We start from the raw sequence: 18,646 nt of genomic DNA, 5'->3' as shown, positions 1-18,646 counted from the left end.
AAAGAAGGGGGGGAAATCGGAGGAGGAGTCGAACCATGAGAGACTATGGACTCTGAGAAACAAACTGAGGGTTCTAGAGGGGAGGGGGGTGGGAGGATGAGTTAACCTGGGGATGGGTATTAAAGAGGGCACGTACTGCATGGAGCACTGGGTGTTATACGCAAACAATGAATCGTGAACACTACATCAAAAACTAATGATGTAATGTTTGGCGATTAACATAACATAAAAAAAATATAGTCACCCAAAAAAAAAAAAACCATCATAAAAAAAGAATTTTGCATTACATCCAAAGCTATATTAATACATTCTTTATTTATTTTTTTTTTTTAAAGATTTTATTTATTTATTTGCCAGAGAGAGAGAGAGAGAGAGCACAAGTAGGGGGAGCAGCAGGTAGAGGGAGAAGCAGGTTCCCCGCTGAGCAAGGAGCCTGATGCGGGACTGGATCCCAGGACTCTGGGATCATGACCTGAGCCGAAGGCAGACGCTTAACCATCTGAGCCACCCAGGTGTCCCAATACATTCTTTAGTTACAGAGTAAATTTAAAGGATAAGATACTCAAGTAGCACAAAATAAAGGTTAGATTGCATCAGTGTTTCTGTATTTATTGCCTCAAAAAGATGTTAAAAAGTTAGAAATGCAGTAGTTGAATTACTTTAAGAATAATTTGTTGCTGAAGAGTATACCAGAGTGATTATATAAGTTAATATCCTTTATTTCATAATTTCAGAACATACTGCTTATTGTAATTGTATATGAAAATTTGGAGTTTGCGTTTGTTTTAATAATTCAAAGAAAAGCCACCAGGAGTTTTATATTGTCCATTTTACAGGAAAAAATACATCAGTTCAGGGACATACAACAATTTAGGTTATAAAAATGATGAGAAGATTGGAAATCAAAAGGTGTTTTCCATTTTCCTGTTTTACATATGATATACTTTATATATATTCCTTTTAATATTCTTATAAGAAAGTTTGTATGTGCTCATTCTATACAGAGAGAAACTGAGGCAGGATGAATTGAATGGAATATGAACTTCTGATGAATTAGGGAAGTTGAGACTGAGAACAGGGCTCAGTCATTGCTTTCAATATTAGAACATAACTTCCAAATGCATTTTGGAAAAATCAATCTTTTGTGTGTAAATTATGAATATTTGTTAGGTAATAACGTAAAATCATGGATGATATGTGTACAAATAATATGGAAAACTTTTTCTGTTTTTTTCAATGTCATCTCTATGTCTTTGACTAACTAAGTGCTTTAAGGAAGAATTGGCAAGATCTTTTCAGAACTTTTTCCATACAAAAGCTGTAAGTGCTCATTATAATAAAGTACTCAGAAAGTATGGATAACACAAAAGAGACAATTCAAATCACTCGTTAGTACAGATTCTGTAACCATTTTCATTCATCAGTAGATTGGGAGTCTTTTGCATGTTATTTGATTATTTGTTTGGTTTTGCATCTGTTTCATAATACAGATAAACCATGATGTAACCATTTCCCTAATGTTGGCCTTTTGGCCAACATTATATTCAGTTTTTATTATTATACATATTGAAGTCTTTACAAGTATCCATAATTATTTCCTTATGATAAATTCCTAGAATTGGAATATATTCATTTGTAAAGCTTTTGATACATTATTGGCAAATTTCCCTCTAAAGGTTAGCTGGAGTCCCATTAGTACCATATATATAAACATTCCCCAGTGCCCTCAGTAACACTGATATTTTGATTTTTTTTTAATTTATGCCAAGATAGGCAAAAATACTCCAGTAATAGATTTTTTTTAAATATAAGGGATACATTTTCATTAGAGAAAACATAGGTTAAACAGCCAAGCAAAAGAAGCATAAAGTAGTAGTAGTAGTTAAATTAACCTAAAAGTGATTATAGAAACCTATAGTGATTATAGATTATATACTCCTTCTGTAATTAATAGGCCAGATTTGCTGCTAGGGTAGTTTTTATTTTGATCTTCCGTGGATAAAGGTTTTTAATACCCAATAACTGAGATAATTAGTTTGATTTTGTACAGTAGCATTGGACTTTTTATGGCTAGAAGCATATGTAGATTTTTATTTGATTCTTCATAACATTTTTTATGGTAATTAAATTTCTTGTTTCAAAAGTACATATTTTTGCCTTGAAAGAGAATAAAACAATTTTTATAAATGAATGCCAAACTTTAAAAAAAAAAACAAATCTAACTTTGTAACTGTTTTTACCAGTTCCGGTTAACACTTTTTGTCTTAAAAGTTAATATTGTTGGCTTGTGACAATTTATCTTATAAAAGACAATAATTTCTCTTCCTGTGGATAAAGTAGCTTTCATTTTTGAGTCGTCTTTCTCGGAGTCTGTTTTTAGTACATCAGTCAGAAGAAAATGGCTGACTTTGAATTAGTGTCAAGCTTGTAGTTATTTGTTTTTTACTGGGCTATAGTATAGATGCATTTCTATGAACTCTTTGCTTCCTATTTAGATTAATTTCTCTTCCTTTATTTAACCATTCTCTTTCATTGCTCTTTTATATTTTCCTTTTTGAAAGAAGTGTCTGAATTAGTTTTGTATTTTAAAGTTCTTTTTTTTCTTAAAGAACTTTTACCTCTATGATGTCTCTCATCCTTTACTTTTAAAGGATGTAGTTTTAACAAACATGTATATATATGTGTATACACACACACACACACACACACACACACACTGGTTTAATTGCCCCATTATAGTCAAGATACAGAACATTTCTGTCCCCCCAAGTAAGTTTTATGCCCTTTTATAGTCAATTCCTGTCACCTAGTCCCAGGCAACTGCTTACCTGCTTTCTGTCGTTAAAGATTATTTTACCTTTTCAGAATTTCATATAAATGAATTCTTACAGTGTATACTTTTCACTTAGCATAGTGTTGCTAAGATTCATCTATTTGTTTTTGTTTTTTGTATCCGTAGTCAGTTCCTTTCTGTCACTGAATAATTTCCATTGTTGATATACCTCAGTTAGTTTATATATTCACCCATTGTGGATATTTAGGTTAATGTTTTAGTTAAAGCTAGTATAACCATTCATAGACAAAATATCATGTGGCTATATGTTTTCATTTCACTTGAGTAACTACCTAGGAGTTGTATTGTTGGGTTCTAACGGCAAGTGTAAGTTTATGTTTCATTTTATAGGAAACTGTCAGATGTCTTTAAATGGTTTTATCATTTTTGCATTCCTGACAATCCCGTATTGAGAGTTCCAGTTGCTTTAAATCCTTGCCAGCATTTGATGCTGTCAGTCCTTCTATTTTAGCGTGTAATTGTATCTCATTGTGGTTTTAATTTGCACTTCTCTGGTGACTAATGATAAGCATCCTTTCAAGTGCTTATCAGTCATTTGTTTATCTTTAGTGAAATGTTCATATATTTTGCCCATTTTTCAATTGGGCTGTTTGTCTTTTTACTATTGAGTTTTGTTTAGTTTTGTTTTTCTTACTATTGAGTTTTAAAAGTTCTTTCTGTATCCTGGATACAAGGTCTTTGTCAGAGGTTTTGCAAATATTTTCTTTAAGGCTGTGACTTAACCTTTTTCGTTTTCATTATGGTGACTTCCAAAAGAGCAGAGGTTTTACATTTTGATGAAGTCTAGTTGATCAGTTTTTCTTTTATGGTTCATTTATTTTCAGTCTAAGAAATCTTGACCTAAGTTTGCAAATATTTTGCCCTTTGTTTTCTAACAGAAGTTTTACAGTCTTAGAATTTTTACTTCATTTTTGCATCTAGTGTGAGTAAGGTCGATTCATTTATTTGTCACATGAATGTCGTGTTGTTTCAGCACTATTTGTTGAAAAGACTCTACTTTCCCCCACTGAATTATGTTGGCACCTTTTATTGAGAATTAATTAACCATATGTTACTTGGTTTATTTCTGAACCCTGTTCTGTTCCAGTTGACCTTTTTATAGGTCCATCCTTATGCCAATACCTTAACTTTTGATTACTGTAGCTTTAAGTCTTGAAATGAGGTAATGCAGGTCTTCTAACTTTGTTCTGTATTTTCAGAATTGTTTGGCTCTTCAAGTCCTTTGCATTACCATATAAATTTTACAACCAGCTTGTAAAAAAAAAAAAAAGCCTGCTGGCATATTAAATAGGATTACATTGAATCTATAGTAGAACCATTTGGGGAGAATTGCCATGTTAACAATAGCAAATCTTCCAACTCAGGAACATGGTATGTTCTTCTATTTATTTAGGTCTCCCTTTATTTCTTGTAGCATTTTATGGTTTTCACCATGCAGGCCTTACACAAATTATGTCAAATTTATCTTTAAATATTTCCTCTTTGGGGATGTGATTATAAATGGAATTTAAAATTTTTAATTTTCTAATTATTTTGTCTAGTATGGAAAGTAATTGATTATTGTATATAACTTTATCCTGTGACCTTACTGAATTTACTTATTATAGTAGTTTCTTGGTAAATCTTTGGGATTTTCTATGTATGCAGTCCTGTTATCCAAGAATGTAGTTTTATTTCTCCCTTTCCAATCTGTGTTCCTTCTATCCCTTTCCTCATTGCACTGGTAAAACCACCAACACAATGCTGGATAGAGGCAGTTAGTGCAAATATTCTTGCCCTGTTTTGTATTTAGGGAGAAACATTTATCCTTTGATATTAACAGGTTTTGTACATGCCCTTAATCAGGTTGAGGAAGAACCTTTCTCTTCCTGTTTTACCAAGAGTTGCTTTTTTTGTTGGTTAGGCTTTTTAGCTTTTTATTTTGAAATAATTTTAGACTATAGAGTAATTGCACAAATAGTACAGAGAATTTTTGTATACCCTTCACCTAGCTTTCCTAATGTTAATGTCTTATAATACCTTAATACAATTATCAAATTCAGCAAATTATCATACAACAATATTAACCAAACTACAGACTTCATTCACCAATTCTTCCACTAACGTTCTTTTTATGTTCCAAGGTCCAGTTTAGGCTCCTATGTTGCATTTAGGTGTCCTGTCTCCTTAGTCTCCTCAGATTGGTGACAAAATTGTCTTACCTTAATTGTCAAGAGAAAATGTCAGACAAACCCAAGTTAAGGGACATTCCACAAAAATAACTTCTCTAAAATGTTACGGTCCTGATTTTACACAGTTTTGGCAAGAATACCATATGGTGATGTTGGGCCCTTGGGGCATCATGTCAGGATGTATGTCATGTAATATGCCTTGTAATGTTAATCTAGATTGCTTCAAGTGGAGTCAGTCATGTTTCTCCACCGTAAAATTGTTTCCCATTCTCTGCAAGATTTTTCCACTGATTTTAGCATCACCTAGTGAATCTTGTTTCCCCAGTTATTCCTGGGTTGTTTGCCTACTGGTGATTTTCTATTTCCATCAGTCCTTGTACATTTAATAGTTGAGATTCTCTAAGGCCCCTTCTCCATTATTTATTTTACTTAATTATTTATTTATCAATGTAGATTCATGAATATTTGTTTTATACTTCGGGTTATAATCCAGCACTATCATTACTTTGTTGTTCACATTGTTCCAGTTTGGCCATTGGGAGCTCCTTCCCTTAGCTTCTGTCATTTGACATGTCCCATCTTTTTTTGATCACTTTCTTTACAATTTGTTACCACACAGTTTTCATGGCTCTTGTATTTTCCCTGCCTCAGCCCTGGAATTAACCACTTCTCCAAGCAGCATTAGTTCCTATTTTTGGAGAATGGTTCAGAAACTAAGAACTGGGTGCTAATTGTGCTTATTGCCATTGAAGTGTTACTGCTTCTAGGCTCTCTCTTGCTTAAAGTTTTTGTCATGGATAGGGTTGAACTTTTTCCATATCTTTTTTGCATCTATTAATGTAATCAATTTTTTTCCTTTGTTGCTGTAATATGGTGAATTACATTGATTATTTTCAGACATTAGAGCATTCTTGATTCCTAGAATAAACCCCTTTGTCATGATATACTTATTATCCTTTTGATATATTTTTGTATTATGCTTGTGAAGAATATCTTTAGTTTTCTTTTCTTGAGATGTCTTTGGCCCCATTAAATGAGTTGGGAAATGTCCCCTGTACTGTTTGCTGAAAGAGTTTGTACAGACTTGGTGTTACTCCTTCCTTAAATGTTTGATGAAATTTACTAGTGAATCTGTCTCAGCCTGGAGTTTTCTTTGTGGCAAGATTTTTAAATTACAAATGCAGTTCTTTTGGAGATACAAGACTATGGCTCTGGATTTATCCCTGGGGTGGAAGTGTGGGAGGCTGGGAGGGTTACTCTGATTGGCCCAACTGGTCACAAATCCATTCCTGTGACTTAGAAAGTCTGTTATCAGAAGATAATGTTGTATATACAGGGCTCCAGAGAAGTTATCAGCCAACTTAGTCACTTCAGTTGGGTTTACTATACTCTCTTCTGTATTCCAAGCCATAAACATAGAAATACTTGGTTAAACAAACTCTTTTTTCCTAGTGATATTTATTGAGGTGGACTTTTTTACTTTTACCATTCTCCCCCCCCACCACCACCACTAATGAATTAAAAAGTTTTTATGGGCCTATGGAGCCCTTCATGATCAAAATCTCCAACTTCATCTCCATCCCTTCATCTATATTACTCTTTCCCTTTACTTATCAGGTACCAGCTATACTGGCCTTTATTCATTTCCTTCCCCAGAGATACTAAGCCATTTCCCTTCTCAGCCTCTTTGTACTTATATTTCGTTCTATCTGCTTAAAGTACTCTTTTCTTAGCTTTTCATATGGCTTATTCATTGACATCTTTATAGCCTAAGCTCACTTGTCAGCTCTTCAGAAAGGACTTTTTAAACTATCTTATCTAAAATAGACTTTCCTGGGGCGCCTGGGTGACTCAGTCGGTTAAGCGTCTGCCTTTGGCTCAGGTCATGATCCTGGGATCAAGCCCCTCATCTGGCGCCCTGCTTAGCGGGGAGCCTGCTTCTCCCTCTCCCTCTGTGTCCCGTTCCCCTTGCTTGTGCTCTCTGTCTCTGTCAAAAAAATAATAAAATAAAATATAATAGACCTTCCTTTTTTATTACATAAAAAAGTGGTTTTTTGGCTTCTTTCATAGCATTTATGAGAATCTGTAATAATTTGTTGTGGTTTTTTATTTTTTTTATTATTATGTGACTCTCCTTGAATGTAAGTTTCATAAGAGTAGGGGACCTGGTTAATCTAAGTCTAGTTCTTAGCAGTGTTGTGTCCCTAGTTCCCGTTATATCATAGACACTTAATATTTATTTCTTGTATAAATGGATGTAAATAGAAGGTATTAATTTTTGTTTCATATATATGTATATGTACAACACCTGTTTCATTCATTTACTTATTCCCCAAATACTCATTGAATACATACTATGTATACAATATTGGTCTAGATGCTTTATATACATATGAAATCTGATTTTGAGAACTAAAGGGGATATTATTAATGTGATGAATTATTAAAAATCAAATTCTTCGGGGCACCTGGGTGGCTCAGTTGGTTAAGCGACTGCCTTCGGCTCAGGTCATGATCCTGGAGTCCCGGGATCGAGTCCCACATTGGGCTCCCTGTTCAGCGGGGAGTCTGCTTCTCCCTCTGCCCCCCCCCCCCCCCGCTCATGCTCTCTCTCTCTCTCATTCTCTCTCTCAAATAAATAAAATCTTTAAAAAAAAAAAATCAAATTCTTCTATGGTATATACTAACAGTCTTTGGCAAGCATCTCTCTTATTTATGGATAAGAAATAAGATTCAGAAAGACATAGGCCAAGGTTTCGTAACTATTCAGTAATATACTAAACCCACATTTCCTAACCTATTTCCATATTTGTCCCACATCATACTGCCTTCCCTGTGACTTGCTGCTTTAAAATTTTATTTTTCTTGTATTAGGGATTCAGCATGCATAACGCTTTTGAGGTTTGAAAGATCAGCTGCTTTACATTTCTCTGAAAAGCATGTGACCTGGCCTCTCTGTGTCTGTTTTTGGTTTTTTTTTGTTTGTTTGGTTTTGGTTTTTTGTAATGGGATCGTAGCTGTCCCTTTGTATTACATGATTTTTGGGAAGAATGGCTTAAGAGTTAAGGCATTTTACAAAATTAAAAGCACTTAAAAATTTTGAAGAATTTGTTTCACATAACTTCAAAAACAGGACTGTTGTATAAAGCAAGTTACACTTAAATAAACAGGATCAGTTACAGTATTGAGAATTTGTTTTGTTTTCATTCCATTGACTTCAGCAGATACGATTGTTATCCTCTGAGATGGCACACATATCTCTATTGTAGTTGTACACATATGTCCATGAGCAAGTAAAGAATTATTATATTGACAGAGGCTTACCTTTTCTCTGCTAACAATTTTTCTTATGACCTTTCTTTCTTAGCCTATGTTTAGACTATTAGTATTTTGAATTTTTTTAATTCACCAGCCTGGTCATTTAGGTTAGGTGATCCAAAGTTGTGGTAGGGGAAATATTTTACATAGGCACTTTATTATATTTATTTGTTTATTTTAAAGATTTTATTTATTTATTTGACACAAGCAGGGGGAGTGGGAGAGGGAGAAGCAGGCTTCCCGCCGAGCAGGGAGCCTGATGTGGGGCTCGATCCCAGGACCCTGGGATCATGACCTGAGCTGAAGGCAGACATTTAATGACTGAGCCACCCAGGCGCCCTACATAGGCATTTTAAAAACAATGATAATGGTTTCACTTTTTGTTTGTTTCATGATTTTAGCCAGATTTCTCTGAGGTCTCACAGCTAGTAAAAGCTGAGATGCAAACCCAGGTGCTCTGCTTGTGTTGCTTCTGTGATAGTGCACAGCCTCTCTGAACCAGTTCTTACAGTATCCGCATCACAGAGTTGCTAAGATAATGCACGTAAAAAGCTTTGTAAACTGTGAGACACGTCTGTATAAAGCAGAACATAATGAAGGTTTTCGGAGTAAGAAAAGCAAATACTAAAGAAGAAAACCTTTTATATACAGTGTCAGTTTACATGTCTTAAATATAATTTGAAATACTTTTGATGCTAGGATAGTCTTTGTGAAATTAAATTCTAATTTTATTAACGAACCATGACTGTATTTGAAAAGTATGAGACATATGAACACCATAATTTTTTTTTAAGATTTTATTTATTTATTTGACAGAGAGAGAGAGGGAACACAAGCAGGGGGAGTGGGAGAGGGAGAAGCAGGCTTCCTGCTGAGCAGGGAGCCCGAAGTGGGTCTCAATCCCAGAACCCTGGGATCATGACCTGAGCTGAAGGCAGACGCTTAACGAATGAGCCACCCAGGCGCCCCATGATCACCATAATTTAGTGACTTTTACAAGTAGTGGCTTTATCCCAAAAGTTTTTGTAATCATATATACATTTATTGTTTAATAAATAGCATATGACTCCAATTAAATGGATGGTCAGATTATAACATCTGTGAATGGGATAATATAATAGACTCCTGGTATTTAGGATTTGACATTAGCTTTCTCAACTATTCATGAAACCTAAAGGTTCATGATGTATAGTTTTGTTGAGATACAAACTTGAATGTTACGAGCTAATGAGCTGGTGTTGAAGAAGTCACTTGGCTAACAAGTATGTATAACCTACATTTACACTTCATCTTCACTTCTGTGTTCATATTTGCTGCTTGTTGTTATTTACTTGGTACCTACCTGAAATGACTTATACATACACATACATATACTTTTGTTTCTTTGTGAAACATCACTCCATGGAGAAGACACCATTAATAGGTAATGCCAGTATTTTATATATTTTTTATATTTATATTTTTTTTATATAAAGGTAATGCCAGTGAAGTGAGCCTACAAAAAGTGGTGCTCCTAAGTAGAAAAATGGGAAACTTATGGAAGAAGCTACGTGTATTAGTAGTAGCCATAAGTATGGGAATATGCAAAGATCTGGAGATATATCCCTTACCTATCTTAGGGGTCTTTCGTATAATAGTTAAATTTTTAACATATGAGGACTGGTAGCATTTGATTATTTCACTGTGTTATCTATCATTTCATTTGTGGGATATTTTAAAATTACATGTCAAAGCCCCATTTGTCTCAGGTGGTGCATCTGTCTGCCATATTGAAATAGATGACAAAGCAAATTAATAGAACCCTGAATAATACTTATTTTTATATTCATGTGGTAATAGAGTTTTACAAGGCAAAATAATCTAGTTTGAAGCTTTTTTTTAAAAAGATTTTATTTATTTATTAGAGAGAGAGCACAAGCAGGGGGAGCAGCAGGCAGAGGGAGAAGCGGGCTCCACCCTGAGCAGGGAGTCCGATGTGGGGCTCGATCCCAGGACCCCGGGATCACGACCTGAGCTGAAGGCAGACGCGCAACCGACTGAGCCACCCAGGCGCCCCTCTATTTTAGAGCTTTTATACAGAACTCATTTTTCTTCCCCTGGAGCACACTGAAATCAAATCTGTCTTCAGTTGGTATGTGGCTTTGTTATACAATAAAACTTGAATTGGAGATGCTCTGCTATAGTGAGGAATTTTCTCTCTCCAGATATATATTTGCACAATGTGACATATATATCCTCTTTCTGCCCCCCTCCTGTGGAAATTTATAAATTAACTCTGTTAACTCTGATCGATATTTTATTAATCTAACAAGTATCTGCTACTCATTTACTCATTCATTTATCAAGCATTTAATGAGTGTCTCCTGTGTGCTAGGACTCTAGACACTAGACTCTAGGGAGTCAGAGATGAATTAGACTCAGCCTCTGCTCCCTGGGAATTCATTCTGGTTGGAGAAATAATAAACATAATTATGGTATCTTGTGAAATGTTGTATTTTTAAAGTTTTTTTTTTTTTTTAAGATTTTATTTATTTATTTGAGACAGAGAGAATGAGAGAGAGAGAGCATGAGAGGGGGGAGGGTCGGAGGGAGAAGCAGACTCCCCGCCGAGCAGGGAGCCCGATGCGGGACTCGATCCCGGGACTCCAGGATCATGACCTGAGCCGAAGGCAGCCGCTTAACCAACTGAGCCACCCAGGCGCCCGTATTTTTAAAGTATTAAATGAGATAACATATATGAAAAAAACTTTGTAAGCTTTACAAATTTAAGATATTTTTCTTCCACTGCATAGTACAATGTCTGATGTATCTTAAATGCTTGTTTATTCTTGAATGAATTGATAAAGAACAAAGAACAAGGAGAGCATAATATTATAGTATAAAGAAGAATTAGTTCTGCCCAGGTGTATAGATGATGGGAAAGGCTTCACAAAGGATGTGACTTTTGAGCTGAACTTTAAAAATATAAGCAATTTATGTTGAGAATCAGGTAAAGGGATTCCAGGGCAAGAGAAAGACTAAGACCTGAAAATGCCTTGATCTATATCAACCATATATGTGAAGGCTTATACAGTTTACAAGATACTTTTGTTTACATTATCCCTTTTGAGCCTTATGAAAATTTTGTGTAGTGAGTTCATACAGCCAAGCGCTTGAAGCCTTGACAAGAACCCAGGTCCTAGGGTGTAAGAGAGAACAACTAGCCATTTTCTTTATAGTTTCATGAATGTCATGATTGCTAGTATTACTGAATTTCTGTGGTTATATTTATGAAAGAACTGTTTTCTCAGTTATAAGTAAGTGGGAGAGAAATATACATAAAATGAAAAGTATAGTACCATTTTTATGTAAGCAGATTAGCATATATTGATACATGAGGGGGGTTTTTTAGAGGTTTCAGAAACATTGGAAAATGCTTCTTTTTTTTTTGGAAAATGCTTCTTTAATATTTCATAGATTCTTTGTGACTCAGGTAGTATTTTGGGATATTCAATCTTCTTAAACCATTTATCTAAAGAACAGACAATGGAAACTGCCATCCCCACATTCTTTCTTAAGCTTTCTGTTTCTGCTATAGTTGAACAAATTTGTTGACATTAAAAAAATTTTTGCACCAAAATGTTTGGTTAAAATACTTTGAATAGGGAAAAAGAAACAAAACTCCTCCATTTATTTTGATTTCCTCTTGTATGTATATTGTATGTTGTATGTAATCAAGACATTGTGGTATTGGTGAAAGAATAAATCCATCAATGGAACAGAATAGAAAGTTCAAAAATTGACCTACACAAATACAATCAACTGATCTTTGACAGAGGAACAAAAGTAATTCAATGGAGAAAAGAGTTTTTCAAAAAGGTGCTAGAACAACTGGATATCCACATGCAAAATACATATATTTATATTTTTATATATATATATATTAATATAGACACTGACCTTTCACATTTCCCCAGAATAACTCAACAGATCCTAGACCTAAATGTAAAATACAGAACTATAAAAAACTAGGTGATGTTGGGTTTGGCAATGAGTTTTTAGATGCAACACCAAAAACACCATCTATGAAAGAAAAAACTGATAAGATGGATTTCATTAAAATTAAACACCTCTGCTTTGCCCTACCAGAGATAGTTAAGAAAATGAAAAGACAAGCCACGGACTCAGAATATTTGCAAAACACATATCTGATTGTCTGTTACCCAAAGTACACAAAGGACTCTTATAACTCAACAATTAAAAAAAAAAAAAGGCAAAAGATCGACAGTTCATCTGAGAAGATTAAGCAGATGGCAAATAAGCATATGAAAAAATGTTCAGCATCATGTCATTAAGGAATTGCAAATTAAAACAACTAGATACCACTATATATCTATTAGAATGGCTAAAATCCAAAACACAGCACCAAATGTTGGCAAAGATGTGGAGCAGTTCCTCCTGTAGGAACTCTCACCAGTGCTGGTGGGAATACCAAATGGTACGGCCACTTTGGAAGCCAGTTTGGCAGCTTCCTTAAAACACTAAATACAGTCTTACCATATGATCCAGCAGTCGCGCTCCTAGGTATTTATCTAAATGAATTGAAAACTTATGTCCAAACAAAAACATGTGCACAAATGTTAATAGCGCTTTTACTCATAATTGCCAGAACTTGGAAGCAACCAAGGTGTCCTTCAGTAAATGAACAGATAAACTACAGTGGAATATTATTCAGTGATACAGGAAGTAAGCTAGCAAACCCCAAAAGACATGGAGGAGCCTTAAATACTCTAAAGAAGCCAGTCTAGAAAGGCTACATGCTGTATAATTCCAACTATATGACAAAAGGCAAAACTAAAGACAGTAGAAAGATCAGCCTTTTCCAGGTCTTCAGGGTGGGAAGAGGAGGAAGAGTAAGTAGGTGGAATACACGGGACATTAGGGCAGTGAAGCTCTTCTGTTTGACACTGTAATGGTGGATACATGACATTATGCATTGATAAAACCTGTAGAACTGTACAACACAAGAGAGTGAACCCTAATGTAAATGATGGAGTTTATTTAATAATTACCAATATTGGTTCATCAGTTGTAATAAATGTACCACACTAAAAGATGTTAATAATAGGCAGGGGAGAATGGGTACGTGGGAACTCGGTACTTTCTGCTGAATATTTCTGTAAACCTAAAACTCATCTAAAAAATAAGTCTACTAATTTTTAAAAAATGGAAAAAGTGACTTTCCAAGAACTCACTGCTAATAATTTAGCTTTTACTGTTCTTTTTTTTTTCCTCCCTCAATTAGAATTTTGAGTCTGTCAGATGCTTTACTTTTTGTCCTTAGGTAACTTCATGTAATTATAAAACAAAATTCCTGTGCCAAATAAACCATAAAAGAAACAAGTAAAGGGGCGCCTGGGTGGCTCAGTCGTTAAGCGTCTGCCTTCGGCTCAGGTCATGATCTCAGAGTCCTGGGATCGAGCCCTGCATCGGGCTCCCTGCTCTGCGGGGAGCCTGCTTCTCCCTCTCCCACTCCCCCCGCTTGTGTTCCCTCTCTCGCTGTGTCTCTGTCAAATAAATAAATAAATAAAATCTTAAAAAAAAAAAAAAAAAAGAAACAAGTAAAGATATTCTTGGTCTACCCAGACTGGAAGGAAATAAGCCACCATATTAATGAAATAGGGATTACAAATAATTTATACTTTCATCTTTGTTTTTCTGTATTTCCCAGATGTTATCTGTAAAATAAATATTTGTTAACACTAAAACAGTTTTTGTAGTCTATTGCAGCTTAATTGTATTCACTTAACATGTTTTAAGAGATATATATACAGGGGCACTGGGGTGACTCAGTCGATTGAATGTCTGACTCTTGGTTTCAGCTCTGGTCATGATCTCAGGGTCCTGAGATTGAGCCCCACGTCGGGCTCTGCGCTAAGCTCAGAGTCTGTTTGAGATTCTTTCTCCCTTTCTCTCCCTCTCCTGCTTCTCCCCCTGCTTGTACTGTCTCTCTCTCTCAAATAAATAAAATCTTCTAAAAAAGAGAAATATATACAGAAATAAATAAGACATAGATCTTAGGGGTCTAAGTAAAAGATTGCATCACCACAGTGTTTGATGTAAATGATACGATTGGTTGGTGACAGCCTCACCAATTGCAGTTTACAAAGGGATCAATTTTAAAATTGTTATTTATTATGTACTTGGTTATTTTCTTATTTATTTATTTGTTTATTATTTACTTATTTACTAGAATAAAAGAGGATTCTAATTGTGATCTAAGTGATTTTGCCAAATTCTTATATTTTGTTGGCTTAAATTGCTTTAAAATATGTGCTTGAAATCCCATTTTTATTCCCGAAATTTGTGCCATTTGCAGTATGTGTGTTGGGGGAAATGAATTATTATTAAAAAGAGGATTATTTTGGGCGCCTGGGTGGCTCAGTTGGTTGGGCGACTGCCTTTGGCTCAGGTCATGATCCTGGAGTCCCTGGATCGAGTCCCGCATCGGGCTCCCTGCTCCGCAGGGAGTCTGCTTCTCCCTCCGACCCTCCCCCCTCTCATGTGCTCTCTCTCTCTCAGTCTCTCTCTCTCTCAAATAAATAAATAAATAAAATCTAAAAAAAAAAAAAGAGGATTATTTTAATGTGGCTTTAGTGATTCCTCCATACAACCATTGTTGATGAAATTTGGCTCATTGTTTTCAGCTAGTTTAAATTGGTCTTGAGAGAAACAGAAACTTGTTGCTTAATTACAGACTCCAAATGACTTTATGGAATGCCTCTGAGCTATTATGAAGTACTGGTTTAAGAAGGATAATTCCACTTGATTGTATATGTTATGCCCCAAAGGAAAGCAATTTTAAATTCAACTTTTACTAGATTATGCCACCTTTATGGAGCCACTCTGTTGTTGAATTGGTATCCACACTATCCAGGATGCTTTTAATGAATGGTGTTTATTCAGTGGAGGGCTTAGCTTAAATGAGTAAGGTCTTGGAGACTTTGGGCAATCTGAGAAGAAACTTAAAAATCACTGGACTTCCTCTGTCTATGCCACTATATAAACTAAGGATACCACAGGGAGGGAAGACCTCCTTCCTCCATAGGGTAGAATATTTGGGATTATAATTTTAGTTTTCTATGTAAGTAAAGCCTATTAGTTTGGTTTCCTTTTCAGGGGAATCCAGCAAACTCTTTTCTTTGCAGTTCAGATGATGCTATAAAATTACCATTATATGAAGATAAATTGTGAATTTCAAATATATAAAATGACCTATCTCACTGAAAATGTATCCTTTTAAGACCTATTATTGAAAATCTAGTTTTGGGGCGCCTGGGTCGCTCGCTCGCTCTCTGTCAAATAAATAAATAAAATCTTAAAAAAAAAAAATCTAGTTTTATACCAAAAAAAATGGAGAATGAAGGCATGAGTATTTGCCTCGTAAGATTTTTAATTTATGTAAATAGAATGGTCTTATTACATTTAAAATATGACTTAAATTGGCCAAAATGTTACTTTCAGAAAGGATACCTTTTAAGGAACATACTCATTGCATTAAACAAGGATTATATCTGTGTGCTACAAACAACATCAAAGAATTTTCTTCCTATGAAATGACCCAGATAGTTGTTCCTTAGTGGCCATTTCAACCTCACTTCTTTTTTTTTTTTTTTTAAGATGTTATTTATTTATTTGACAGGGAGAGACACAGCAAGAGAGGAAACACAAGCAGGGGGAGTGGGAGAGGGAGAAGCAGGCTTCCCACGGAGCAGGGAGCCCAATGTGGGGCTCCATCCCAGAACCCGGGGATCATGACCTGAGCTGAAGGCAGACGCTTAACGACTGAGCCACCCAGGCACCCCTCAACCTCACTTCTTCAAGGACATTATCTTTGAATAGAAAACACAATCACTTTGTTTTCCAATCAAAGTCTAGTAGTTAGGCTGATTTATTAGCTAGTGTAGTGAACTTCAGCTCTGACATCTGTGGTTGAGAACAGATACAAAAGAAATGCTATTATATTTTCAATCTTACAGAAATCAGATGATTTTAATAATGAAGTGTATCTGGCTGATTTTCTGAAGATTTGTGTGAAATGCTTAGCTTTCTATTTTTTCATTGCTGTCTAGGCAGATTCACTTGAGTTTAGTTAGATAGAAATGTATTGTCCACATAGTAGTTTCTCTTGTTTTGTTTTGTTTTGTTTTAACACTGATTCACCATTGTATACTACTTAAGGTATGTACCTTTATATTCAGTCTAACTTGGAATTGGGTTTGTGTTATTACTGTATGATTTCACTCATATGTGGAATTTAAGAAACAAAACAGAAGATCATAGGGGAAGGGAGGGAAAAATAAGATGAAATCAGAAAGGGAGACAAACCATAAGAGACTCTTAACTATAGGGAACAAACAGGGTTGCTGGAGGGGAGGTGGGTGGGGGGATGGGGTAACTCTTGATGGGCATTAAGGAGGGCACTGGATGTAATGAGCACTGGGTGTTATATACAACTGATGAATCACTACACTGTGTGTTTAAATAAAATTTAAAAAAAGAACAAGAATCTAAATGTAAAAAATACCTAGTTTTAAAATTATTTTCCAGAGCACATTTAAATAAAAACTTTAAAATTTTACATTTTACATTCCTGCTAATAATGTGTGAATGATCTAGTTTCTTAATATCCTCACCTGCATTTGATGTCACTTATTTTAGCCATTGTGACTTCAATTTCTATCTCCCTAATGGCTAATGATCCTGAACATCTTTCCATGTGCTTATTTGTGGTCTTTCCTCTGGTGAAATGTCTCTTCATGTCTTTTGCCCATTTTCTAATGGGATTTTTTTTTTTTTTTTTTTTACTGTGGAGTTTTGAGAATTCTTTATATTTTCTAAATACTAATCCTCCATCAGATATGTGGTTTGCAAATATTTTTTTTCTCAGCCTGTAATTTGTCTTTTCATCTTCTTAACGGGGTCTTTCCCAGAGCAAAAGCTTTTAATTGTGTTGAAGTCCAAAGACTTTCTTTTTTGTTTTTGTTCCCTTAAAAGTTTTGTGATTTTATGTTTTACATTTAAATCTATGATCCATTTTCAGTTAATGTTTGTGTAAGATGTGAGACTTAGGTCAAGGTTCACTTTTTTGCCTATGCGTGTCTAATCGTCCCGACACGATTTGTTGAAAAGGCTCTCTTTCCGACATTGAATTGTTTTGCATTTCTGTCAAAAATCAGAATTGTTTACTGGGTACAGTTTTCTGTTAGGGTGATAAAAATGTTTTAGAACTAGACAGAGGTGGTGATTGCACAACAATGTGAATGTACTCTAAATGTCACTAAATTATATACTTTATAATGGTTCATTTTATATTACATGATCTCACTTCAGTTTTTAAAAATCAGCTCTTAGATATCCACCTCAAGTGTTCATTATGAGATCCAAATGAGAAAAAAATCAGTTGGACTTATTTGTGTGGGACTGTTTCTGTTCCATTGATCTCTGTGTCTGTCCCTCTGCCAGTATCACACACAGTCTTGATTACCATAGCTATGTAATAAATACTGAAATTGGGTACACTGATTCCTCTCATTTATTCTTTTTTCAGAGTTGCTTTAGCTATTTTAATTCTTTTGGCTTTCTTAAAATTTTACAGTAATCTTGTCTATATCTAGGAATTGCATTAAATTTATGAATCAGTTTGGGGGGAATTGACATCTCTACTATGTTGAGTTTTCCAATCCATGAATGTGGTGTGTGTTTCCATTTATTTAGGTCTTTGATTTCTTCATCAGTGTTGTATAGTTGTCCTATACAAGTTCTATACAGGTTTTGTTAGATTTACACCTATGTTTTTCTTCTTTGAACAGTTATAAATGGCATTGTCTTTTTAAGTTTGGTGTCCACATGTTTTTTGCTAGTACATAGAAATACAATTGATTTTTGCATGTTTATATGGTATAATGCAACCTTGCTGAACTCACTTATTCTAGGAGTTTTTATATAGATTATTTGGGATTTTCTATGTAGACAATCTTATCATCTGCAAATAAAGTTGGTTTTATTTCTTCCTTTCCAATCTGTATGCCTTTTATTTCCATTTGTTACTTTATTGCATGGCTAGAACTTCCAGTACTATGTTGAATAAGAGTGGTGAGAATGGAGTTCCTTGCCCTGTGCCAGATCTTACAGAGAAGTGTTCAGTCTTTCACTGTTAAGTATAATGCTACCTGTAAGTTTTTGTAAATACCCTATCAAGTTGAGGAAGTATCCCTCTATTCTTATTTTTCTGAGAATTTTTCTCATGAATGGCTGTTATGTT

At 34.9% G+C, this 18,646-nt stretch overlaps 1 protein-coding gene across 7 annotated transcripts in view; it reads left to right on the top strand.

The window, feature by feature from the left end:
• The window catches only part of GOSR1 (golgi SNAP receptor complex member 1), a 57,050-nt gene that overhangs the window by 16,330 nt on the left and 22,074 nt on the right, over window positions 1-18,646 (top strand). Inside the window, exon 8 of one of the 7 annotated variants that reach the window (XM_035027644.1) lies at window positions 10,248-10,830. The exons of the other annotated variants lie outside the window; for them this stretch is intronic. Coding sequence (XP_034883535.1) covers window positions 10,248-10,356 — 109 coding nt within the window. The 3' untranslated portion in view covers window positions 10,357-10,830. Of the gene's footprint in view, window positions 1-10,247; window positions 10,831-18,646 lie in introns of those variants that run through there. 7 annotated transcript variants of the gene reach the window in all.

This window comes from Mirounga leonina, unplaced genomic scaffold, assembly GCF_011800145.1.
Source record: "Mirounga leonina isolate KUSES-001 unplaced genomic scaffold, KU_Mleo_1.0 Mir_200, whole genome shotgun sequence".
Classification (NCBI taxonomy): Eukaryota; Metazoa; Chordata; class Mammalia; order Carnivora; family Phocidae; genus Mirounga; species Mirounga leonina.
The sequence above is the reverse complement of the archived record's forward strand: the minus strand, read 5'-3'. Positions and strand labels throughout refer to the sequence as shown.